Source organism: Lipotes vexillifer, unplaced genomic scaffold (genome assembly GCF_000442215.2).
Source record: "Lipotes vexillifer unplaced genomic scaffold, Lipotes_vexillifer_v1.1 scaffold1798, whole genome shotgun sequence".
NCBI classification, from domain to species: domain Eukaryota; kingdom Metazoa; phylum Chordata; class Mammalia; order Artiodactyla; family Lipotidae; genus Lipotes; species Lipotes vexillifer.
This window is the reverse complement of record NW_006789032.1, coordinates 536175-561773: the sequence shown is the minus strand read 5'-3', so window position 1 is coordinate 561773 and position 25599 is coordinate 536175. Positions and strand designations below refer to the sequence as shown.

The following is a 25599-nucleotide window of genomic DNA, read 5'->3' as shown; positions in this document are numbered from 1 at the left end:
CCCACCGCTCAGCGCACAGCCCGCAGCACTGCTCCGCCCGCTGCAGGACGGACGGCAAGTGGGCGCGGGGAGGCGGGCTGGGGGGATGCAGGACTAGGGTGGTGTGGCGGAGGTGGGCAGGCGGGCGCGGGTGGGGGTCGGTTGGGGTGAAGTGGGCCTGGGGCCGGGGGTGGGGGTTGTAGGGGGTCTCGGAGGCGAGGAGGGTGTAGGTCTGGGGTAGGAGGGCCAGGACAGAGAGGCTTCTTTGGAGGAGTTCACCAGCAGCCCCTCTGCCTTTTCCACCTGAGAGACGGTGGGCATCTGGAAACACCTCGGACCCGGACCTGTAGCCAGGTCTGGAGCTAGAGTTCCCTCCAGAGGCAGCTTGAATCTGCCCCAGGCTCTGGCCACCGCAGGACTTAGGGCAGGAGTCCTGGGTCCTGGTTTCAGTTGCACCTCAGCCCAGATACCCTGTCTGCAGTGTTCAGGACCGGAGTCTGCCACTTCTGCCCCAGGAAGGTCAAGGCCTGGCATTTGGGGAGGGAGACCAACTTGGGTCCCAACCTCACTCTGCCCTTTAGCAGAGCAGCCTTGGACGAGTCACTCAGCCTCTCAACTCCCATTTGGTATTCATCCAACCCTTGAAGCCACTGAGTCTGTCTCACTGCCCTTGGGGGTGGCTGGGACCTGGGACAGCAGCCGGGGATGCTGGTCCCTTCTGCAAGGAGCCCCAGCCTTGTGGTCAGGGCCTGCCAGCCTGGGAGCACAGCTATGCCCAGCTGGGGGGTGCACTGGCCCCTCCCACAGACACCCAGAGCTGGGAGCCCAGGTTGGGGACGGGTGCAGAAGGACACTCAGGCTCTGGGGTCTACGGTGGGCTAGAAGCCTGGACTGAGAGCAAGCTACGAACTGTTCTAGCTTCAGGCACCCCATCTGTGAGGCAGGGTAACCATTCAGGGGCTTTTCTCATGGACTCAGTGAGCTCATGGAGGTCCTGAGGCCCCAGGACACAGCAGGGCTCGGTAACCAAGGAACTGGCATGTTTACTTCTCAGAGCTGAGGCTGGCAGCCACCCTGCCTCCTGGGCTTGGCCCCGGTCGTCTGCTCTGCACCGGTAGTGGAGCGTGGAAGGTGTGCGGGACAGCAGTGTCCCCAGCTGGGGTCTGGTGCTGTTCAGACAGGATCACACTGAATCCTGTCAATAGCTCCAGAGAGCAGCGTGACCCCCTTTCAGACACGGCCGCAAAGCTGGGCAGTGGCTGGGCTTTCCGCACGGGCCATCCTGGCCCAGAGCCCCTGTCTCAGCCCTGCCCTGTGTCATCACAAACGACCATCAGTAGAGTGTCGTGTTGGCCCAGCAGTGTCCGCTTTTATCTAGACCTGCAGCCTGCTCACCTGGCCCTCCAAGCAGCCTCTTTCCAGAGAGACGAGCCCTCCCCACAAAGTCCTCCCGGCGCCCCCCAGCAGGCTAGAGGGCCCAGCCAGTGTGCCTGAAGTCACCCCCACACAAACACGGCCCCGAGTGAGCCCCTGGGTGGGCGGCAGAGGCCAGTCTGACCGGGCCCTCCACCCACTGCTCCCAGACCGTGAACTTGCAGGTGACAGGCCTGGACCTGGGCAGAATGAAGCTGGACAGCCCTCAGTGCCTCCTGGACCAGGAGGAGGCAGGGGAGGCCGGGGATAGGCAGCTGCTAGAGCCCGAGACGTGGCGGACCTATGCGGAGCACCGCGACGCTCTGCACAAGTTCCTGACCGTGGACCTGAGCCCCCAGCTGCTCAAGCGCCACCACGCCCATGTGGAGCTCCTCAGGAAGTGCTCCTACTACATCGAGATCCTCCCCAAGTACCTGGCGCTGGGCGACCAGAACCCGCGGGTGCCGCCCTCCACGTTCCAGTTCATCGAGCCCCAGAAGTTCCAGCGCATGAAGAAAGCAGGCGCGACCCAGGCCAAGATCCAGCTCCTGCTGCTGGAGGAGCTGCTGGAGCAGCTGGGCCGCGGCCGCTCTGAGCTGGACGCCCTGCTCGAGTCACCGGACCCTCGGCCCTTCCTGGAGGGCTGGGGGCTCGTGGAGCAGCGGCTGGCAGACCTGTCGGCCGTCTTGGACAGCTTCCTGGCCACGATGGTGCCAGGGCGCCTGCACATCAAACACCGCCTGGTGTCTGACATCAACACCACCAAGATCCCCAACATCCAGGTCATGCTGAGCACCAAGACGCCCGTCATATTCGACCGCAAGGAGTCGGTGGCCCACCATGACTGGGTCAGCCTGCGCTGGTTTGTCACCCTCCAGCCGGCCGTGCCAGAGCAGTTTGAGCTGCGCTACAAGCTGCTGGACCCAGAGACACAGCAGGAGTGCGTGCAGTATAGCATCATCCCCGTGGCCGCCTACGCCTTTGACGTCCAAAACCTGCTGCCCAACCGCTCCTACAAGTTCACTATCAAGAGGGTGGAGGGCTACACGCTGGTGTACGAGCCCTGGCTGGACAGCCTCACCCTGCAGACCAGGCCTAGGTCCCTTGAAGGGCCCGCCCCCCATAGTCTGGGCAAGCTAGGCCCAGCCCTGACCACACCTTCCTAGAAATGATTTTTTAATACTTATCCACTAATAAAGAGAAGTATAAACACACATAGACAATTGAAGAAACAAACCTACTTACTTATTAAAGCAGGTGGCAGCCGCATGAGTGCTTTTCCTGACTCAGCCCAGCCCACCACAAGTCCCTGGCCCCCCCAGCTCCTGCTTCCTTTTCTAGGGGGTGCCCCAGGCTGGCCTTTCCAGGACACTGACCCCTGGAGCAAGAAGCCTCAGCCCTGGCCCGTAGCTGCCACTGCCAATGAGGAGAGCTGCTCCAAGGCTCTGCCAGGGGGCAGCCCCAGCCCCTCCCACGTCCATCTCCCCCATCCCCATCACAACAACCAGCTGTGACACCTGGGCACAGGCTCTGGCCATCTTTCCTGCCTCTTACGCTGGGATTCCTCAAGGGAGGGCGATACCCCCAAGTCCTGCACGGACCCCAGTGGGGGCAGTCACTACCTGCAGTCACAGATAGGCCCAGTACTGTCAGACCAGCTTCATCGAGGCCAGGGCGCCCAAGGCCAAAAGGACATTTTATTATTTTTTTTAAATGAAAATAAAAGTACTATCTTCTCCCCAAAAGAAGCTGAAGAACCCCCATTGTGAGGTGGGTTAGGGTCCTAGCAAGGGAGCCTGGTAGGGTAACCGCCCCCCCAGATCCACACAAATGCATACCTTCTGTTTGGGGGGGGCCCTCCCTACAGCCCATCGCCCCTCCCCACCAGCTCCTGGTGTCCAGCCCCAGACGGGCGACCTACAGAGTCTGTCCTTGCCCGCCAGTGTGACCCCCAGCTCGGCCAGCAGCTCGCTCACTTCCTGAAGGCGATGCAGTCATTGGTGTCTACCTGCTCCAGCAGTTTGGCCCTTCAGGTCCAGGAGAGACAGCACTGTGTACCTTGGCTACGGCCGAGGAGGACCGTCCATGGGAAAAGGCCAGAGCCGCCCTCAGCACACTGCTAACCAGCTTTCCGTACGCACACCGTGATGGTCACTAGGACAGCAGGCACCTGAGAAGATAAGGTGTGGCCAGGGCAAGGGGTCAGGAACAGGGCCCCTCCCCCACTGAGAAGCGGTTTGGTGAGGTGGGGACCTTAACTGGGTCAGAAAGGCCCAGCACCACCCACCCCAGCTATGGCCAGTGTCCTCTGCAGGGTTGGTATGGTCTCAGCCTGCAGCTCCCCTCCCAGGCCTCTCCAGCCACCTGCGTGCTGCTGTATGCCACCCAGGGTGTCGAGCCACACTGTCATGCTATCTGTGGCATCGCATGGCTATGAGGGGCTCCCTCCCGGATGTCCTGCAGATGGAGTTGTCCCAAGGCTCCCAGGGGTCCTGGGCAGAGTCACTGTGCTTGCTCCAAGGAAATGTCCAGAGTAGCAGAGGGTGGGGCATGGCAGAGGGAAGTCTGGGGAGGGGAGACGGGCAGGACAGGCCAGGGGACCAGAGATGTGGGTTTGTGCTGGGTCACACTGACCCAGAGACCCGCACGCTGGGGTGAGGGCTCGCCAAGGGAGCTGCCCGTGGGTCCTGGGGCCTGGCACACCGTCCTAGGGACTTCGGGGTCGGCGCTTCCCTCCCGTGGCCCCGCCTCGCGACCTCCCCGGGTAAGGCGGTGCTACCGCAGGTACCCGGCTGCGGATGGCTCTGAAGCGCCCTCCCGGTGTGGCCATGGAGGCTGGGGCACAGGTCCGCGTCCGCCCCGCCCCATCGTGCCCGCGGCTTTGTGCCTCGCTGGCCTCTCTCTCATCTGGACTCGTTCGCTGCCTGGCACACACGGCCGCAGGCTTCAAATCGCGCCCAAGACTTAAAAGCTTGGCCCTCACTGCGATGAGGCCCCGCCCTCCGCCCTCGGCCCCCACCTCGCAGCTGTCTGACTGCGGTCCAGCTGGGGCTTCAACACCTCTTCCTCCCGGAAGCCCTCCCTGACTCCAGGTTGGTGAGGACCTGGCTCCCTGCCTCGGGGCATCTGCTCCTCCTCTGCTCTAGCGCTTTTTTTTGAGACCCTAGAATTCCCCACGCCTTTGTGGCTGCCATAGAAGAGAAGTGCCCTTTGGAGCAGGGCTCAGCGGGCTGTCGCCACTGCACAGAGGCCATGGGGAAGTGGAATTGCACTGAGAGCAGTTTCCAAGGTCAGAGCTGCCTCGGGAAGGGCTAGGGTCGGGGGCAGAGGTTTCCACAGAAGGCAGGACAAAAATGCACCCTGAGGGGCAGGTGAAGGTTCTCAATCCTGCAAAGAAATGCACACCCGGTCAGGTTGTCCCAAAGGCCCTGACCTGGGAGCAGGCCTGAGGGTGTGAGGGGGCTGCAGAAATCTGGGTGGAGCACATGACAGCCACCTGGGGCACCTCCATCACAGCCCTGAACCCCCGCAGGGGTCTTGTCATCTGGTTCCCCTTGCAGGGCGCCAGCCACTGAAGGACACAGGGCTGTGGGTCTGAGTCAGATGGGGCAGTGGTGGCAGAGAAAAGGCCGCCTTTTCCAGGGAGGCCTTCTTGAGTGTGGGCTGAGGACCCTGTTCCAGTAAAAGACACTGGCTTTTGGTGTATTTTTTTAAAAATGAGACTTCCCTGGTGGCGCAGTGGTTAAGAATCCACCTGCCAATGCAGGCGACACGGGTTCGATCCCTGGTCCGGGAAGATCCCACATGCCGCAGAGCAGCTAAGCCCGTGCGCCACAGCTACTGAGGCTGCGCTCTAGAGCCCACGAGCCGCAGCTATCGAGCCTGCGTGCCACAACTACTGAAGCCCGCATGCCTAGAGCCCGTGCTCCACAACAAGAGAAGCCACCGCAACGAGAAGCCCACGCACCGCAATGAAGAGTAGCCCGCCCCGCCTCGCGACCTCCCCGGGTAAGGCGGTGCTACCGCAGGTACCCGGCTGCGGATGGCTCTGAAGCGCCCTCCCGGTGTGGCCATGGAGGCTGGGGCACAGGTCCGCGTCCGCCCCGCCCCATCGTGCCCGCGGCTTTGTGCCTCGCTGGCCTCTCTCTCATCTGGACTCGTTCGCTGCCTGGCACACACGGCCGCAGGCTTCAAATCGCGCCCAAGACTTAAAAGCTTGGCCCTCACTGCGATGAGGCCCCGCCCTCCGCCCTCGGCCCCCACCTCGCAGCTGTCTGACTGCGGTCCAGCTGGGGCTTCAACACCTCTTCCTCCCGGAAGCCCTCCCTGACTCCAGGTTGGTGAGGACCTGGCTCCCTGCCTCGGGGCATCTGCTCCTCCTCTGCTCTAGCGCTTTTTTTTGAGACCCTAGAATTCCCCACGCCTTTGTGGCTGCCATAGAAGAGAAGTGCCCTTTGGAGCAGGGCTCAGCGGGCTGTCGCCACTGCACAGAGGCCATGGGGAAGTGGAATTGCACTGAGAGCAGTTTCCAAGGTCAGAGCTGCCTCGGGAAGGGCTAGGGTCGGGGGCAGAGGTTTCCACAGAAGGCAGGACAAAAATGCACCCTGAGGGGCAGGTGAAGGTTCTCAATCCTGCAAAGAAATGCACACCCGGTCAGGTTGTCCCAAAGGCCCTGACCTGGGAGCAGGCCTGAGGGTGTGAGGGGGCTGCAGAAATCTGGGTGGAGCACATGACAGCCACCTGGGGCACCTCCATCACAGCCCTGAACCCCCGCAGGGGTCTTGTCATCTGGTTCCCCTTGCAGGGCGCCAGCCACTGAAGGACACAGGGCTGTGGGTCTGAGTCAGATGGGGCAGTGGTGGCAGAGAAAAGGCCGCCTTTTCCAGGGAGGCCTTCTTGAGTGTGGGCTGAGGACCCTGTTCCAGTAAAAGACACTGGCTTTTGGTGTATTTTTTTAAAAATGAGACTTCCCTGGTGGCGCAGTGGTTAAGAATCCACCTGCCAATGCAGGCGACACGGGTTCGATCCCTGGTCCGGGAAGATCCCACATGCCGCAGAGCAGCTAAGCCCGTGCGCCACAGCTACTGAGGCTGCGCTCTAGAGCCCACGAGCCGCAGCTATCGAGCCTGCGTGCCACAACTACTGAAGCCCGCATGCCTAGAGCCCGTGCTCCACAACAAGAGAAGCCACCGCAACGAGAAGCCCACGCACCGCAATGAAGAGTAGCCCCTGCTCGCCACAACCTGAAAAAGCCTGAGCACCGCAATGAAGACCCAACGCAGCCAAAAATAAACAAATAAGTAAATTAAAAAAAAAAAAAAAAAAATGAAGTGAGCCCCACAGACAGCACCCTGTGTGGTCAGGGATGGCCAGAGACCCAGGAGCAGCCCTGACATGACTCCCTTCCTGACCCCAAACCTTCCCAGGGACACCAGGTCTCGTGCTGGTCCAGGACCCCCCTACCCCCGAGATGCTCCCTGTCACCAAATGTCCCAGCACTGCAGATCAGCAGGGAGGGTGGGATCACAGACCCTACCTCCTTTCTCCCAAGTTTGCGCACCAGGTGCGGCCTGGCCTGCTCCTAGCCCTGGAGAAGCCAAGACAAGGAGGTGGTGACTGTGTTTGGCCGCGCTGGCTCCGTGATCCCTGCTCAGTCAGGCGGGTGCAGGCGGCCGGTGATGAGCACTGTAGGCACGTGGGATCCTGCCGAGAGGGGCCCCCCCAGGCAGCGGCAGCACAGGGTTCTCCCTCATTGTCCTGGCAGCCTGAGGGTGGTGGTGGGCAGATGGGGTCTCCAGGAAGACACAACGGCCCCTCGGGACCGGCAGAAGGCAGGCGGCACCAGGCTGCGCTGGGCCTCACAGGTGTCCAGGTGTCCGCTCCAGAGCGGGCAGCAGCAGTGTGGGAGGAGCTGGTCTCCTGCCAGTGGGGGGAGGGTCCGTGGAGGCCCCCACCGAGTGCCCCTCGCCCCTGGGTCGGAAGAGGCTCCCCACTTCAGCCCATGTTCCAGCTCTGGAATTCGGAGACTCTGCTCCCAGGTGGTGGCCTCGGGCAGCACCTTCAGGACGCCGCCCAGCGGGTAGAATCACTGCCGCCACAGGCCTACGCGCGCTCAGAAGAGCCAGCAGCGCCGGGCCTCCGCCGAGAGCTGCTCCTACCCCACGTGCTGCACACGGCCCTGCAGGAGGCGGTAGACGGGCACCCGCAGCGGGTCCTTCAGGCCAGGCACAAAGGTCCTGGTCACAGACATCGCTGGGGGTCACGACGCGGGGTCCCACTCGTCCACGCAGCACACAAAGGCCAGCTGGTGGCAGCCCCTCCGGAGCACGCTCACCACGTGGACCAGTGGCACTGTGAAATCCTCACTGAGGACCTTCACCTGCACCTCGTCCCCCGCGAAGGCCATCCCGTGGTGCAGGCGGCCCTTGACCTGGATGGGGCCGTGGTGCTCATCGCCCGGTGGGATGGCGGTCCCCCGCTCGAAGGTGTCCTGCTGCACCGCGTGCGGTGCCTGCGGAGCAGGTTCTGCAGCGTGGCCCGTGGCAGGTTCACATACTGCTGCGTCGGCCAGGGGGACAAGGGCCTGGCGAAGGTGTCCAGCAGCCCGTCCTCCCAGACGGCCACGGTCACACTCCGGGTCCCATCCAGGAGCTCCTGCAGGGTGGAGCTGTCGGCGCAGGGCTCCCCCTCGGAAGGCCAGAAGTCCTCAGGATCCTCGGGCTCCCCCACCTCCATCCGCACCACGGCTGCAGGCCACCCCGCCCCCTCCTCTGGGATAGGGTCTCCGGCCCCCGCTGCCACAGAGCTCTCTGCTCGTTGGCCCAGCGCTGCCTCTGGACCAGGCTCTGCTCCATCTGCCCCAGAGACAGGCCCCCAGGGCGGACGCTGCGATGCTCTACGCACGCACCGAGGAAGCTCGTCCAGAGCTGGCTGCAGGCCCCGAGGGAGCAGAGGGCCATGGCGTCACCCACGGCCACCACCTGGGACTGGGCATGGATCATGACGCTGTTGAGCATGTGAGCGTCCGTGAAGAACTCCAGGGCAGGTGCCCCCAGGCTCAGCAGAGGCTCCGGTGGGTGTGTACCATGGTCGGCACCACCACCCAGAAGGGTGGGTGCCCTGGGTGAGGGATGGGCGGGGGAGGGGGCCCACCTCCCCAGCACCAGCACCCACCTGGCAGGATCTCCAAGCTGCACACAGAGACCTGGCCCAGGTTCCTCTTCCTCAGCTCCTGCCTCAGCGTGCTAACCTGGGCGCACACGGCCAGGCCAGCAGACCCGGGTGAGCTCTCAATGTGCAGTGAGGGGCCCCAAAAGGACAGCGGCCCCGACAAAAATGGGACCCTGGCCCCCACGCCCTGGGATGTGAATCCCTCAGCCCCTTGTACAGAAGGGGAAACTGAGACCGAGGAGGCCCAGCCTGGGGGCACACAGGTCCACCAGGCCACGGGGCGGGGAGGCGGTGCCCTGTCCTCTGCCAAGCTTTCCCGCTGGGAGTGGGGGAGGGAGGCTCTCCCGGGCAGCTGGGGCTACCTGGGCACTGCCTACCTGAGCACCGTGGGACACAGCGCAATGGCCCTCTGCTCCTGGGGGCCCCAGCAGTGGAGCCAGGTGTCACAGACCTCCTGCACCTTCTCAACGACCTGCACGACCTCGGCCGTGCTCAGCCAAGTTGTCGTAGACATGTCGTGCTCCGGGCTGCCCGCCACGTGGCAGAAGGTGAGAGGTTAGTGCTGGGGGTGGTGTAGGACCTTGCCACTGGCGTGGATGGGGCTGCCCCCGGCCACGTAGACATGGCGGGAGACAAAGCTGACGATGACGTCGGTGCAGCGGTAGTTCCCGTGCAAAGTGACGTGGCCCCTCTCGGCAGCCGTGTGCGCCTCCTCCCGGCAGTGCTGGGCCAGGCGGAGCAGCAGCGTGGGCCCCCGCCGCGCGGGAGAGCCTGGGCGCCCCGCCGCGGGGCCCCCGCCGTGCGGGAGAGCCTGGGCGCGACCTGCATGGGGTCCCCCACCAGGACCAGGCAGATGCCGGGCGTGGCGCAGCGTAGCGGGGTGAGCGTCTCCCACTCCAGCATCTGGGTGGCCCCGTCGATGAGGATGTCGGAGAAGACGCTGGCGGGCACCCTGAGCTTGAGGGCCTGGGACGCGGTGGCGACCACGATGCGGTGTCGCTCCAGCTCAGCCCACGTCGGCACGCGGAAGGCCCGGCAGTCCTTGGTCAGGCAACGGTAGCGCAGCGTGGCCGCGTCTGTCTGGCTCAGTGGACAGCCCGTGTCCATCACCCAGAGTGGAGTGGCCTTGGGGTGACGGCTGCTGACACGGCTGTGGAAATGCTAGGCAATATAGATGTCTGCTGCCATGCGGGGGGCAGGGAGAAGAAAGGCATGAGAGCCTCAGCAGCTGTCTGCTAAAGCACCTACTGTGCGTCCAGCCCTGAATTCAAACGGACACCAGAATTCAAGCGAGGCAGTCAGACCCCTCCCTGCACTGGCCCCCACGGGGCTCAGATGTCAGCAGCGAGGACAGACCCAGAGAAACAGGAAGGTCGGAGCCTGAGGAGAACTGGGCAATAGCAGGACATCGGGGTGGTGGGGGAGGACGTGAGGGAGGAAGAGAAGGGCACAGTGGGGGCCAGGCAGCTGGGGAGGCTAACCCTGAGCCACGGGGGGGCAGCAGCCAGGGCCTCGCCCCCCAGCCCCTCAGGCTCCCAGGACCCGCACACCCGGAGGACATGCCGGAGCCCTGCCCCACTCGGGCCCCTGGGCCCCCAGGCCTGCTGGGACTCAGCCCCGGGCAGAGACGGGGAGACTCTAAGCCTGAGCAGCTGCCAGGGTTGGAGAACCGAGATGGTTTTGGCCAAATGGAACTTCACAGTAGAGTGAAGAATCTATTTCTTCAAAAACCACCCAAGTCTCTCCCCAGGGAATGCTGGGTGGGCCAAGCGACACCCCTGCCCACCACCCTGCCTGGCCCAGGGCCTCTGTGGAGGCTCCCACGGCCCAAATGGAGACCGGGCAACGGGGCTGAAGCGCAGATGTCCCCTGTCCTCAGGCCACAGCACTGACAACTGTCGTGGGGGCCCCGAGGATGAGTGACTGGGACAGGCCCCAGGGGCTGTGCTGCCCGCGTGGCCCAGCCCCCATCCGCTGATGTGCTGGAACTAGCCGCCCAGGCCTCCAGTGACCCCAGGAACAAGCCAGAGCCCCGGACCCCAGGTGCCCCTCTTGTCTTGGGGTGAGGCCATCACAGCCGCGTGTGCCCGGCCCGGCAAGCAGGTGGTGGGCGTGCCTGAGTGGCTCTGGCTCACCTGTTGGTGCGCGTACAGATGAGCACCTTGGTGTGGGGCTGGCGGGCGACCTCCAGGGAGGCCGTGGCCAGTGTGTAGGTCCTGCCCGTGCCAAAGGGGCCGCAGAGCAGTAGCGGGGCGATGGGCTGCGTGCCCCCTGGGCTGGTCCCCGTGATGGCCGCCACTGGCAGCTTCTACCTGCTGTTGCCTGGCAGGGCGGGTAGAAGGGGCAGAGGGCAGGGCACAGGGCAACGGCCCGGTGCCAGTGGGGGAGGCCAGCGCGTCCATCTGGGACTACACTTCTAAGATCCGCCTGGTCTCGGGCTGCAGCCCCAGGGATGCGCAGTAGTGGGTGGGCGGCAGCAGCCACAGCGTCTGCTCCGAGCTGGCCCGGGTCTCCACGGGCGCCTCAAGCACCCTGAGGTCAGGTGGAGGCATGGGGGCCACGAGGGCTGTGCTGACCGCTCAGCCCAGCAGAAAGCCCTTGTCCGCGTCTGGCACCAGGGAGAGGATGGGCACCTGCGTGTACAGCGCTCCTGGTGGCGGGAAGAGGATATGCCCAGGGCTGGCGTCTCCAGCGCCGTCTTCAGGGATACCGGCCTGAAGGCTCAGCCTGGTGGGGAGGTCACGGGTGAGCTGACCAGAGCCGCGGCCTGGCCGGCCCCTCCACGACCCCACCTGCTCGCCTGCCCCACCCACTTGGCCACCAGTTGCTCAGAGCCGCCTCCTCCTCGTGGAGACACTGGTGCAGCCTCTGCCGATAGCTGGCGGCGGAGATGGGCCCAGGTCAAGGCCGCCAGGACAGAGCTCGAGGCCCAGAGCAGGCACCTTGTACTTGGCCATCAGGGCTGCCTGCTTGGCCGTCCTCTCCACGTGGCAGTTGCCAACGTGCCAGCCCCTCTGGAAGGCCAGGAGTCCCCCAGAGCCCCCAGGAGTGCACCTGGCCCAGCTGCAGCTCCAGCTTCCTCAGCAGCACTGCCCAGTGGCAGAAGTGGAAGACCACCCATTGCTGGACGGTGCCGAAGCAAGAGCTCTGCACACACACCCCAACCCGGAACTGGGCTGGGGAGCCGGGCGTGCAGAAGCAATTCCCCAGCATGAAGACCTGGCCCGGAGAGGGGCTGGGGGCCACCACTGAGAAGTCTGCTCTCGGCGCCTGCTTGAGCAGGGCCACGTGTAGCAGGGGTGCCCGGGGGAGAAGACGATGGTGAGGTGACCCCTGGACCCTGTCCCAGCCATCAGGGTCCAGGTTGGTGCACAGACCACTCCCTCCCCTCCTGCTTCCGGGCTGTGACACCAGCAGGGTCCTTGGCCTCTTTGAACCTCTGAACCTCGGGGCTCCCTCTGCAAAATGGGGTCACTGAGCCCCTGTGGACGCTGAGCGAGGTGATGGTGCTGTGTGGGGCCCTCAGGGTGACCAGCCTGACCCCTCCTTCTCTGCACCAGACACCCCCCAGAATCACCCCGTGGGGCAGCCTAATCACAGCCTCAGGAGAGGCTACTGCAGTGCCCAGACCCCAGCTGACCCACCCCCGGCTGTGCTGACCCCTCACCTCAGAGTGGATAGTGAAGGTCCAGGCGTGCTAAGTTTGCTTCTCCTGGGCCTGATGCGCCAGGGGCTGGTTGCAGTGCATAGATACGCCTTCAGCGGTCTCAGCCAGCTGCACAGGGAAGCCTGGCCCCAGCCCTGCCCACAGCCACTCTCTCGGCCTCCACTTACCACAAGGACCTCACTGCGGCTCTGCTGGTATTCGGCCAGCGGCCGGGCCTGGTAAGGCACCAGCCCCTCCCGCCAGGCTGTGTGCTCCCGCAGCGCCACGGTCCCGGTGCGCTGGGTCCACTCCTGCAGCTCCTGTTCTGAATGCGCCTTGGCACACACGTCCCCGAACTCACAGAGGTTGGGCCTGGGAGGCGGGGGAGGGGGGCAAGAATAAATTCCGCAAGACGGCGCCTGGCACAGGCGGCTTCCCTAGACCTCCCTTCCCCACCCCTCAGAGGCTGGGGAGGTGCTGGCCACACAGAGGGGACAGGGAACCCTGGTTCAAGCTGAAAGTGGGCGCATCCCGCCGTCCCATCCTCACCTCGGGCAGAGCTCCAGCGTGGAAAGCCCAGCAGGCAGGCTGCGGCGCTTCCAGGGCACTGTCATGTCTAAGGCCAGCATCTGTGTATGCTCCAGGGAGGAGCAGCAGTTTTTGAAGGCCTCCCTGGAGCCGCAGGTGGCCTGGCAGGCGGGGCAGCACAGCTGGACTCCGAGGGGCTGGCCGTGGGGGTCTGTGTGCCCGTCCCCAGTGAGGGCGTGCGGCGTGAGCGGCTCCTTGTGATGGAGACTCAGCTCTTCAGCCTCCCACACGGCCATCTCCACGGCGCGGTGGTCGCCCCCGCATCAGGACGCCCCCTGCCCGCACAGCCACCCTTGCTCCACAGACTTGCGGAAGGTCAGCGGCTGGCCGTGCGGGAGACGTGGGCACACCTCCACACCTTGCGGCTTCCAGCGGCGCTGGTGCTCACGAGGGAAAGGAGAGAGGGGCAGGCTCCGTGCCTGGGGCAGCAGCCCCGGGAGCCCACGGGGCTGAGGCGTGGCAGACAGCGCTGGAAGCGGGGAGAGCAGAGCTGGAGGAAGCGGCCCCCAACTCCGCGCGGATGGCCTCGGCCAGGCGCGCAGCTCACCCCGGGCCCCGCTGCCCCGCACCCGGGTCTTCAGCCCCAGACGGCTGCCGCAGTGCTCACGGTCAGAGGTCCAGACCGGCGCCTCCTCGGGGCTCCTGGCAAAGGGGCGCTGGTTGTGGTGGCGCCAGCAGCCGAGCCCCGGCTGCAGGAGCGGCAGACCTGGCCGCGTGGGCCGCGGGATCGTGGGTGGGCGGTCTGCCTCACGCCGCACCCTGCTCCTGGCAGATGGCTTCAGGTGGGCCAGCGGGATCTCTTGCGGCAGCTGTGCTCCTGCCGCTCAGGAGGTCAGTCTTTTCCATCAAACCACTGGGTGCAGCGGAAGCAGCCCAGACACAGGTCCACCTGGGCACGCAGGCCGGCCAGAGATAGCTCCTCGGCGGCTTTGCGACCCTGGCAGTGCCATCTCTGATGCTGGCCTGGCTCTGTGGGGCGGTATCTGAGGCTCAGCTGGTCCTCTGCGCTGTTCACCTGCGATGAGAAATCTGGGACAAGAGGACCGAGGGGCCATGCACACCGGGCAGGGGCTCAGACACACTCTGCCTCCCCCACGGGCAAGGGAACTGATGGCGACACAAAGATGATGTTTTAAAAGGAAATGGAGCGTCAGCCCTGAGTCAGAGAACCCACTGCTCCAAAGTGAAAACTTGAGTCCACCTCCAGCAGGGGACCAGCGGTGCGACCCCAGCCCGGGTTGATGGCCATAAACAGGGGTGGCTGGAGGCAGTTCAGGACCAGAGTCCAGAGATCGCTGACTCTCCCCTGAGCGATTGTGCCCCTGGGTGACTCAAACGTCTGAGTGTGGAAATTACCTCATGCCCCCCACTCCACCGCCCCCTACCCCGATCCCAGGGCCGCCCCCAGACCACAGCGGTCTCTCCGCCCCTGGGGTCGCCCCGCAATCCCTCCGCTGGTCCACGGTGGGAGAGCCCCTGGGTCTCTGTGCAGAATTCCAGTCAGGCCCCACGGGGGTCACAGGAGGGCAGGGAGAGTGTGACCCTGGGCAGTTCGCTAAAAGGGCTGCAGGTCTGTGGGGAGAGAAACCCAGAAAAACAGAGCATGTGGAAAGGTGCTCCCAGCAGATGGTGGGCGGCCCCCGCCCAGGAAGGGGCCCTTTCCTCAACGGCACCAGCCAGCCTGGGTGGGAGGGGAGACTCTGAGGTTATATCTACCCCCCTAAAATCCACCAAAGATGTCTGGCCTGTGCCAGGCATCACCCACCATTACTTGCCGTGATCTCATCCAGCCTCACCTCCTAGATTGTAGAGCTGCCTGGACAAGGGGAGGGCCGGCCGTGCAACCAGCAGATACGGGGACGTGTCAGGGACCCCGTGCTCCTCCTGGCTCTCCTGGGAGACGCCGGAGTCAGACGCATCTCCCAGCTCCACCACAGAGACCCCCAGACTGTGCCGCCAGTTAACCACTCCCACCGTGCGGTAATAGGCAGTGAGACGAAGTGGTTATGACTGTTTTAAGCCACCACCTTTTGGGGTGCTGTCTTGCACAGCAACAGATGACTGATATACCAACACCCACCCTCCCACAGAAAGCCCATCCACGTCCACCCATGTGGGCGTCCTGTGGGGAGGGGCGGCAATGGAAGATTCCCATTAAGTCAGGAAGTTGGCTGAGTGCCATGAATTGTCATGTCAGGAGCCTCAACGTATACAAAACATCCAGCTACAGGAAAACATTCCAAAAATAACAGCAGAAACAGAAGACCTGTGGATGAGCCTAACAGTAAATATGCAAGAGAACTGAAAAGTTCCCGAGAGCCACAATAGAACACCTCTGACAACGGGATGGATGAAGCGATGCAACATGACTGCTGACGTCAATCCTTCCTAAATGGATCTAAGAGTTTAATGCAATTCCAGTAAAAATGCTAAGACGAATTAGAGGGCAGATAAGCTGATTTTATTTTATTTTTTAATCTTTTTAGCATTTATTTATTTATTTGGCTGCTCTGGGTCTTAGTTGCGGCATGTGGACTCTTAGTTGCAGCATGCATGCGGGATCCAGTTCCCCGACCAGGGATCAAACCCGGGCCCCCTGCACTGGGAGCGTGGAGTCTTAGCCACAGGACCACCAGGGAAGCCCCTGACAAGCTGATTTTAAAGTTCATTTGGAAACAGCACAACATAAACAAGCAAGAAGAGGCAGGAAAATTATTACAAAGACGAGAACCAGGAAATTGAAGGAGAGAGAACACTCCTGAATTCAGCATTATCCTGATACCAAAGCCAGATGAGGAAAGGAGAGAGAACACCCCGAATTCAGCACTGTCCTGATACCAAAGCCAGATGAGGAAAGGAGAGAGAACACCCCGAATTCAGCACTGTCCTGATACCAAAGCCAGATGAGGAAAGGAGAGAGAACACCCCGAATTCAGCACTGTCCTGATACCAAAGCCAGATGAGGAAAGGAGAGAGAACACCCCGAATTCAGCATTGTCCTGATACCAAAGCCAGATGAGGAAAGGAGAGAGAACACCCCCGAATTCAGCATTGTCCTGATACCAAAGCCAGATGAGGAAAGGAGAGAGAACACTCCTGAATTCAGCATTGTCCTGATACCAAAGCCAGATGAGGACACTACAGGAAAAGACAATTACAGACCAATAATACCCCTGATGAATATAGATGCAAAAATTCTCAACAAAGTATTAGCAAACTGAATTCAACAGCACATTTAAAACGCTGGGCTTATAGAAGGGCTATACCACAGCATAACAAAGGCTGCCATGTGACAAACCCACACTTAATTCGATGGTGAAAAGTGAAAAGCCTTTCCTTTTAAGATCAGGAACAAAAGAGGGATGCCCACACTCGCCGTTTCTTTTATTTATTTATTTATTTATTTACTTTTGGCTGAGTTGGGTCTTTGTTGCTGCGCACAGGCTTTCTCTAGTTGTGGTGAGCAGGGGCTACTCCTCGTTGCGGTGCGCGGGCTTCTCATTGCGGTGGCTTCTCTTATTGCAGAGCACGGGCTCTAGGCACGTGGGCTTCGGTAGTTGCAGCACACATGCTCAGTAGTTGTGGCTCGCGGGCTCTAGAGCTTGTGCACACGCCTCTCATTGCAGTGGCTTCTCTTGTTGTGGAGCATGGGCTCTAGGTGCGCGGGCTTCAGGAGTTGTGGCACGTGGGCTCAGTAGTTGTGGCCTGCGGGCTCTAGAGCTTAGGCTCAGTAGTTGTGGCGCACGGGCTTAATTGCTCCGCGGCATGTGGGATCTTCCCGGACCAGGGCTCGAACCCGTGTCCCCTGCGTTGGCAGGCGGATTCTTAACCGCTGCGCCACCAGGGAAGCCCACACTCACCGTTTCTATTCAACAGAGTACTGGGGGGCCAAGTCCTCGGACTCTTCAGCCCCTTCCCCTCCTCGCCAAGCAGGCTGTCACACACGGCATCCTGGATCCCTCCTCCCTCCCTACACCCATCAGCAAGTTGATCCAGAGCCAGATGCCGCGTCCAAGTCTACAATTCTAAGCAGCCTCCCAGCTGGGTCCCTTATCCACATCCCTCTCTGCTAGGAACACAGCCGTCCTTTCAAAACTCTGCTCAGGAATAAATGCAGAGGTCTAGGAAAGGACAGTGTATGCAGCCATCATAGTGGTAAGTGAAGCAGGACGTCCATGTAGTCTCAAATTATCTCCCCAAGCTACCTACTAATTACAAAGGGAAAGCCATCAGTGTCCCCAGAGACAGGACCCCAGAGACAGGACAGCCTGACTTCATGAGCCCCAGGCATGACGCACCGCGGGGGACACAGCCTCAAAAATGCAGACCTCGGGCTTCCCTTGTGGCGCAGTGGTTGGGAGTCCGCCTGCCGATGCAGGGGACACGGGTTCGTGCCCCGGTCCGGGAAGATCCCACATGCCGCGGAGCAGCTGGGCCCGTGAGCCATGGCCGCTGAGCCTGCGCGTCCGGAGCCTGTGCTACGCAACGGGAGAGGCCACAACAGTGAGAGGCCCAAGTACCGCGGAAAGAAAAAGAAAAAAATGCAGACCTCAACCGATCACGAGGAAGCATCCCACAGACCCTGCAAACGCCTCTCAGGATGTCAGTCCAGGTCGTGAATGACAAAGACTGAGGAGTCGGCCCAGAGTGGAGACACAACGAGGAGGTACAGAGCTGACTTCACCTCAGGCTCTAGAGGGGATGTCGGTCAGGAAGACACGTATCCCCATCTGCGAAATTATTCGACAGTTACCAGCTGAGTGTGGGCTGGGCGAAGGTATAATCCCTGCAACAATGCCGAACTCCCTGGTTTAATAAGGAAGTGTGCGGGCTCAAGGGCATGGCACCTGCAACTTACTCTCTAACGGCTCAGAAATAAAAGTTCATGCATGTGACAAACCACATGGGACAAAATGGAAGCAACTGGTGAATCTAGATAGAGCATATAGCTCTTTGCACACTTTTTGCAACTTCCGTGTACCTTTGTTTGAAATTACATTAAATTAAAAGGTAAACAAAGCATCTGCTAACACCCTGGTAAAGCCGGACTTGCGCACCCACCCAGCATATTTCCAAGTGGGTAAAGCTCTTCCCCAGCCGCCCTCGCCGCAGCCTGAAACCCCTGGAAAAGCCCCCGATAGCCTCCCCAGCACCACCGCGCGTGGGGAGGCCCAGCCTGGAGCCCAGGCCTGTTTACCTGTGACAGGGGGGTCTGGTCCTCAGCTGGTGGTCCCAGCAGCCTCTGGTTACACCCACCCCAGCAGAGCTCTTAAGGGCCATCAAGGACCCTCCCAAGGTCACACCCAGGGACCCTCCCAGCTGGGGGGAAGGTCACACCTGGCCCTGGGCAAGCAGGTTGTTGCGTCTGTGGGTGGGAGGGTCCCAGATCTCCTCAGCATCCCAGGAGGGTCCCAGCTTAGCCCGTGGGGAGGGGCGCAGCCGTGAGGACCTCTTAGAGTCGTCCTTCCCTGTGGGGTCATGGGGGGAGGGTCATGGGGGCCGTATCCCACTGCGGATGGGGATGGGGTGGGGCATCTGACAGCGAGGTCTCACCCCCGCCGCGCGCCCTCTGTCCCGACTCCAGAACGCCTCTTCACCGCGGGTTCTCACCTCCACCCTGTGCGCCCACCCCCACCCTGAACCTTGCCCGGAGCCTCAGACCAGCCCACGGGAAGAGGGTGACCCTGGGGAAGATGCTCTCCCCCCGGGGAAGGAGCCGGTAGGGGGCGCCCCACGCTGCTGCTGCCCAGATCAGACCCCTTCCCTCACCTGAGGCCTGACAGCTCCTCTGATGCAGCACCTTGTGGGCTGGTCAGCTCCTCGCCTGTCCCATGGTGGCCCACTCCCCCCCTCTTGCAGATGACCCGAGGGAGGGGCCTCATCAGGACCGAGGAAGGCGGGATGGGCGGGGCACTTCCCAAGCCCAGAGGACAGTCTGCACGGGCAGCAAAGCAGGGGCTCTCCTGTCCGGGGTCGGGTGATCTGGAGGGGCTGCAGCCCCGGCTGACCCGGCCCTCCCCCACCCCGTCCCCAACCACGCGGACTCAAGACCAAGGCCAGCACGCACCGTCCACCGAGATCGGGCTTCCAGTCAGGGCCTCGAGGCCAGAGCCCGCATCCTCTCTGGAAACACAGGCTCCTGAGGCCAGAGGTTAGCGTCCACACTCCTGGCCTCTGGGTCTCGAACCTCAGCGTGCAGCCCGCCTGCCACCGCCCAGGGGAGGTCCACTCCTAGCTGCGCAGCCCATCTGGCGCCTCCAGGACCTGCAGCTGTAGGAGGGGATTGGTCTTTGTGGCAGATGCTGGGTTGCCGGGATCCAGAACACGCGGAGCGCCAGACAGAGCCACTGCCAGTGTCAGAGAGTGCTGGACAGAGCGACGGGAGGGTCTGGGATGACCCAACCCCGTACCTGCGGTCAACTGGTCTTAAAAAGGGCACCAAGCCAGGGAAAGGGCAGCCTTCCCAACTGATGGTGCTCAAACAAATGGATAAACGGAGGGAAAAATGTGAAAGTGAGCGTCTAGCCCAGTCTCACCCGGCACAAAAATTAACTCAAGAGGGATCATCTGAATGTCAAAGCTAAACCACAAAGGTTTTAGAAGAAAACAGAAGAAATCTTCACAGCCTTGGGGTAGGCAAATATTTCTTTAAAAGACATGAAAAGCACAAAAAAGTTGATAAACTGGATTTCATAAATATCAAAAACTTCTTCTCTTCAAAAGATGCCAGTGAGAGAAAAGAAAAGGCAAGCCATTGACTGAAAGAAAATATTCAAAATACGCATATCTGATGAAGAACCGTATTCTTTTAATCTTAAAACCAGTAATTTTGGGACTTCCCTGGTGCTCCAGTGGTTAAGACTCCGCGCTTCCACTGCAGGGGGCGCAGGTTCCATCCCTGGTCAGGGAATGAAGATCCCACGTGCCGCATGGTAAGGCACCACCGCCCCCCCCACTACCAGAAAAAGCCCAGTTTTCTTAAAATGAACAAAATATTTGAACAGACACTTCATACAGAAAAATATACAAATGACCAAAAAGCTCATTAGAAAGGCGCTCAAGTCACTGGCCACCAGGGAAATGAACATAAAAACCCAACGAGGTACCACTTAGAACCCTTAGAAAGATTGGCAGCACCTTCTGAAAGTACTGCTTTTACAACATGTGATGCACTCTGAGCTTTCTATTCTATTCTGTTCTACTATGGTCCATTCTGTTCTACTGTAATCTATCTATTGTATTCACGTTTAAGAAAACACGATCTTCTAAAGTGATTTCACAAACACTAAAATGTGTTACCACCTGTTTGAAAAACAATAACCAAGAAGCTATATCAACTATTAACCTAGTAACCTAACCTTAAAGTATATAAAGGACCCAATTTGATTTCTAGGTTTAGTGGAATCCCAATCAAAATCTCAGCAAGTGGGCTTCCATGGTGGCGCAGTGGTTGAGAGTCCGCCTGCCGATGCAGGGGACACGGGTTCGTGCCCCGGTCTGGGAAGATCCCACACGCCGCGAAGCGGCTGGGCCCGTGAGCCATGGCCGCTGAGCCTGCGCGTCCGGAGCCTGTGCTCCGCCGCAGCGGGAGAGGCCACGACAGTGAGAGGCCCACGTACTGAAAAAAAAAAAAAAAAAAATGGGCAAAAGACCTTAACAGACCTCCTTGCCAAAGAAGATATACAGATGGCAAATAAGCACAGGAAAAGATGTCCCCATCATATGTCATCAGGGAAATGCAAATTTAAGCAATGAGATACCATGACACACCTATTAGAATGGCCTAAATCCAGAGCACTGACAACACCAAACGCTGGTGAGCATGTGGAGCAGCAGGAACTCCCGTTCGTTGCTGGTGGGGATGCACAATGGTGCAGTCACTTAGGTGGTGTCACTTGGGTGACAAAACTAAATATACTCTTACCATAGGATTCAGCAATCATGCTCCATGTTATTTACCCAAAGGAGTTGAAAACTCATATCCACACAAAAACCGGCACACGGATGTTTACAGCAGCTGTATTCATAGTTGCCCAAACTCAGAAACAACCAGGATGCCCTTCAGCAGGTGACGGATAAATAAACTGTGGTCCATTCAGACAGTGGAATGTTATTCAGCACCAATTGAAATGAGCTATGAAGCCGTGAAAAGATGTGGAGGAACCTTAAATGCATTTTACTAAGTGAAAGAAGCCAATCTGAACAGGCTACAGACTGTATGATTCCAACTCTATGACACTCTGGAAAAGACAAAACTATGGAGACAGTAAAAAGATCAGGGGTTGCCAGGGGCTGGGGGGAGGGAGGGATGAACAGGCAGAGCGGGACGCTTAGGGCAGTTAAACTACTCTGTATGACGCTGTAAAGGTGGATACACGTCATCATACATTTGTCCAAACCCGTAGAACGTACACCAAGAGTGGGGTTGTTGAGGAAGCCGTGCCAGCTGGAGGGGGATGGGGGATGGGGGATGGGAAATCTCTGTATTTTCCACCCAACTTTGCTGGGAACCTAAAACAGATAAATAAATAAATAAGAATAATAAATGAATACATAATAAATTTTAAAGTATTTTATTTAAGGGATGTCAAACCAACGCACCAACCAAGAGGGAGATTGTGAGTCATCTCGCTCAGAAACCGACGGGTCAGGCTGAACAAAACACAAACACAAATAATGAAAATGCCAAAGAGCACAGTTAAGAACTGGATCCAACAGACGCAAAACTCACTCAGCCAAGAGAAAATACACGTTTTGTTTTCAAGCACACGTGGCCATTTACAAGAATCCATGTGGTATGGGCACCCGCTGGCGGATACGTGTCATCACATATGGGTGCTGGGGCCCCCCTGAGACGGAGGACCTCAGGCAGGGCTGTGTGGGGGCTGGAGGGACAATGGGAGATGGGGACCACGTGGGAGAGGGCGGGATCCCTCTTGAAGACATCTGGCATCTGGCCCCGCCCCCGGGGCCCGTCTGGTGAGCCCTGCTGCGAACAGATGGCCCCTGCCCCCTCGGGTTCCTGTGCCACTCTGCCCACAGGGAGTGCTCAGCCGCACTGGGCAGGAATTCGCTTGAGGTGGGCAGTGCCCTCGTGCCCCAGCCCCTGGGAGGGGACGCGTCCTTCTGTCCGCCCCCTGGCTGTGCTAAGAGGCTACACCCGCACCCGTGACTCTCTTCAGTACGCTCTCAAGGATCAAAGAAAGGGTTTTTGAGGGTGATCTGCAAATCGCTGGAGAAGAAAAGCTGACCCGAGGTGCCCCCACCAGGAGGCTGCCCGCCTTCAAGTCCCCACTCTTTCTGGACCCTGTTCTCCACTGGCGCTGCTCTCCCTGCCGGGTTTCCATCCAGCCCAAGGCTGCAGGAACCAGTGCACACAGGCCGAGGATGAGGGAGACGCCGGGTCCACTGTCAATTTGGAACGCAGAGAAGGAAGCAGCAAGTGCCGTGAGTCAGGGTCCTCACTCCCCGGGTCCGGGCGCTGGGTGCAAGGGTCCCTGCTGGAAACGCACCCTTCTGAGTTTTGGGGTGCTTCCGTGCACGCCCTCTCTTGCAAGACCCAGGCGTTAACAAGCTCTCAGCTGCATTCCCGCCCCACCCCCGCCCATGCAGGCTCACCGGGGCCCACCGTCCCTGGGGCATCTGTGGGCACCCCAGATCTGATGGCCCAGGACATAGTTCTGGGGGCACCACCATCCACCCAGCTGCTCCAGCCAGCCTCCTGAGACCTCACCTCCAAGACACAGCCCCTCCATCACTCTGAGCCACAGTGACTGCTCCGCTCCGGCCCTGGGCCTGCCCCTTCCGCACGTGGTCTCTCCTGCCTGCCCAGGCGCTGACACTGCCCAAGGCCCCTCAGTGCGCTCTGCCCCTAGAGTGGCTATGCCCTGTTCACGGCCCTGGACACCTTCCACTCCCGACATGCCCCCTTGCGTGGTTCTCAGGCCACAGGAGCCAGGCTCAGAGGAGTCAGTGGGGTCCTGGGCAGGCCTCACACCTGAGAACACGGTAGCAGCCAGTGGGAGTGGGTGGGGGTGGGCACACGCCCGCCTGGGCTGCAGAGCCTCCCCAAACACCTCGGCCACGGACACGGGCGAGGAGGACCCTGCGGCGTGGCCAGGGGCTTTCCTCCTGTGGAGTGGGGATGGGGGATGGTGGTCACGTGACCCCTAGAAAGGGCTGCGTGGAGATGCAAGAATCCGAAGACACAGAGGAACCCACAGCCTCTGCAAGGACCAGCCTGGGTGGTCAACTCAGTCAGCAACTGCAGCTTCTGATCAGGACCAACCAGAGAGAGCCAACGTGTCCCCCAAACCGATCGTGAAGGATGCCCCCTGCCAGCCCCCTCCAGCGAACAACACCGGCCTCCCTCCCCACACAGGCCTCCCCAGCGTCGGCACTGCCCCGAGGCGAGCCCCCTGCCCGTTCTCTGTCGGGGCTTGAGGGCGATGACCCTGGGGCAGAGAATGGGTGCTGGGGACGATGGGCAGGAAGACCCCAGCCCTGGGCGCTGGCAGGAGCCTCCGACCCGGACGTCCAGGGAGCCCCGTTCCCACACCAGCCCTACACCCGCTCCGGACAAGTGGCTCAACCTCTACCACGTGGAGGGGTCATCAGGCCGTGGCCCATCAGTGCGGCAGCCCACGTTTGATTCCAGGGCCCAGGGGCCTCACCGCTGCCTGTGAGCAGTTAAGCCCGACCACCCTCACGTGTGAGAACGCAGAGCACAGCCCACTGGCCGTGGTCTGCTGGTCATGGTGACTCCAGGCAAGTCCACTGCACACGGGGGAGATCCAAAGCCAGCCGCTCGACCTCAGGGCAGCAGAAGGGCCGTGGGCCCCCGGACCACCCTCTCCAGAGCGGGCTGGGGAGCGGGCAGGCACCGCCCCCAGGGGGCGCGTCCCCATGTCACCCACCCACTCACAGCCTTTCATCACCAGACACACACACAAGTTATGAAAAACGTTTTTATTTTAAATCAAAATACCAAGCAGATACTTGCAAAACAACATACAAAGTAGAACTCAGATGCCTCCCTTCCGCAGGCTGCCTCCGAGCCCCACAGATCTGGTCCCACCTCCCCAGACGCCCGAGCCGGGACAGCCTGCACGCGCCCAGTGGGTGGAAGGGGGAAGTGGTGGGTGGCGACAGCGAGATGGCCCGACCCCACAGCGGGCTGCGGTTTCCTGGAGGACGGTGGGCCCCTCCCCACACCCCGGGCTCAGGGCCCGCCAGGCACCCGGTGTCCGCAGGAGCAGCTGTCGGTGGCTTCCGTCCGTGTGGCTCTGAAACCAACTTTCCTCCCGGTGCCACGTGGCCTGCGGGCGGGGGTGGGGCTTCCGAGAGGTGGCAGGTCTGACCGGAGAGGCTCCAAGCACAAGACGCCCGGCTCCACTCGCGACGCGCTCTGATACGGTCTGAGCCAGACTTGGGACGGGCTGGGCGCCTAGTCCGCGGGCTCCTACCGCACGTGTATCAGAGACGCGCCTGGAAAAGGAGCGTGTAGCAAACGGGAAAGTGACATCGCGCTGAAACCAGCAGGCCCGAGACAACGGCCAACCAGACCTGACAGAAACAAAACAGCCTCGGTGCTTGATGCGGGGCGAGGGCGTTGAGGTGGGGTCCGGGCCACCTGACAGACGGAAGGACGGATGGACGGAGCCCAGTTCCCTTCAAAGTGCGAGGCGGGCAGTGGCTTCTCTCTGGGTCTCCACAGGTGACAGACAGGAGGCCCAGGGTGCCCGTGGGGACCCTCTGTGGCAGGGTCTCAAGGCCTGCAAGAAGGCCCCTCCCTGGTCTTCCTCCCGAGTCCACAACCAGAAGGGCAGAGGGCCGACTGGCCCACGGACATCCTTCCCGCGAGCATCTGGGTGCCCCCACCTCACCCATCACTGGCCCCGAACGCCTTGGGGCACCAGTGTCGGCCGGTGGGGTGCAGCCCGCCTCCAGGAGGGGGCCCCACCAGCACGCTGAACACAGGGGATCATGGGCCCTGATCTGAGGAGCATCCCAACTGCGAGTGAACCCTCCAGAGCCCCTGCTTGTTCTTTCCACACGCCCTCCTCAGGCCAAAGCCACGGGGGACGCCCACCATCTCGCTCCCCTGGGGGCCTTCCCGACAGTCCCTGTGTACAAAACACTCTGGAACCCAGAACAGATCGGGAAGCCTAGGCACTCAGCGTCGTTTAGGTTGAAAACACTATAAACCTGACTCTTCCTAGAAGCCTACTAAGGCGTTCACTTAAAAATACCCCCAGAGCGTGTGCAATGGCCCCTGAGCATCTGCCAGGCAGGAGTGGGGGCGGGGTGCCCCCCTGTGGCCTGTGCTGCTCAGGCCCCTCGGCCCCTCTGGCCAGGCAGGTGCCCCGGGGTCTGCACCCCGACCCCTGGGTGCCCTGCAGCCCCACCTGAGCCACCTGCAGACCTGCAGCACCACTGATGCCTGTTCCAGAGATGGGAGAACAGGGTGCTGGCCACACTAAACCTACAGAAAACTGTGGGAAGAAACCAAATCCATAGGATCCATGGGTTGCCACACTTGGGGACAGTTCCCAAGACATGTGTTAGTAACGGCCTAGCCCAGCCGGTGGGCCGAGGCCCCGCTCCCGGCCCTGCTTCTGCTGCCAGCTGCACCTGGGCCCCCTTGGCCTCCCCGACCTGGCTCCCGACCAAGGCCCCACATGTAAACAGTATTACTAAGCAACAGATGGAAAAACATATTTCCCAGAGAACAGGGGAGGAGGCTCAGAAGCGAGGACCCGCCTCAGGCTGCTGCCACGTTCCTCTCCTCTCCGTCCGTTTCC

At 61.1% G+C, this 25599-nt stretch overlaps 3 protein-coding genes across 3 annotated transcripts in view; 1 reads left to right on the top strand and 2 right to left on the bottom strand.

Annotated features, from left to right (window-relative positions):
* Positions 1 to 2558, top strand: part of FNDC11 (fibronectin type III domain containing 11) — a 5481-nt gene extending 2923 nt beyond the window's left edge. The window contains exon 3 of the mRNA XM_007462273.1: positions 1563 to 2558. Within this exon, the coding sequence (XP_007462335.1) occupies positions 1563 to 2558 (996 nt within the window). The remainder of the gene's footprint in view (positions 1 to 1562) is intronic.
* An 806-nt stretch (positions 2559 to 3364) lies between these two features.
* HELZ2 (helicase with zinc finger 2) lies at positions 3365 to 13032 on the bottom strand. The gene is given in 22 exon segments (XM_007472326.1): positions 3365 to 3400; positions 3530 to 3562; positions 4826 to 4963; positions 6070 to 6207; positions 7235 to 7903; positions 7945 to 8121; positions 8199 to 8456; positions 8459 to 8511; positions 8566 to 8641; positions 8940 to 8965; positions 8968 to 9333; positions 9366 to 9743; positions 10111 to 10214; positions 10698 to 10822; positions 10875 to 11234; positions 11237 to 11276; positions 11372 to 11465; positions 11468 to 11576; positions 11617 to 11866; positions 12231 to 12337; positions 12397 to 12580; positions 12758 to 13032. Coding segments are annotated over 22 exon segments (3996 nt in total).
* Positions 13033 to 25018: 11986 nt separating this feature from the next.
* GMEB2 (glucocorticoid modulatory element binding protein 2) overlaps positions 25019 to 25599 on the bottom strand; it is a 14199-nt gene continuing 13618 nt past the window's right edge. The window contains exon 9 of the mRNA XM_007462241.1: positions 25019 to 25599. This exon is cut by the window's right edge and continues 781 nt beyond it. The gene's annotated coding sequence lies outside the window, so the exon portion shown is untranslated.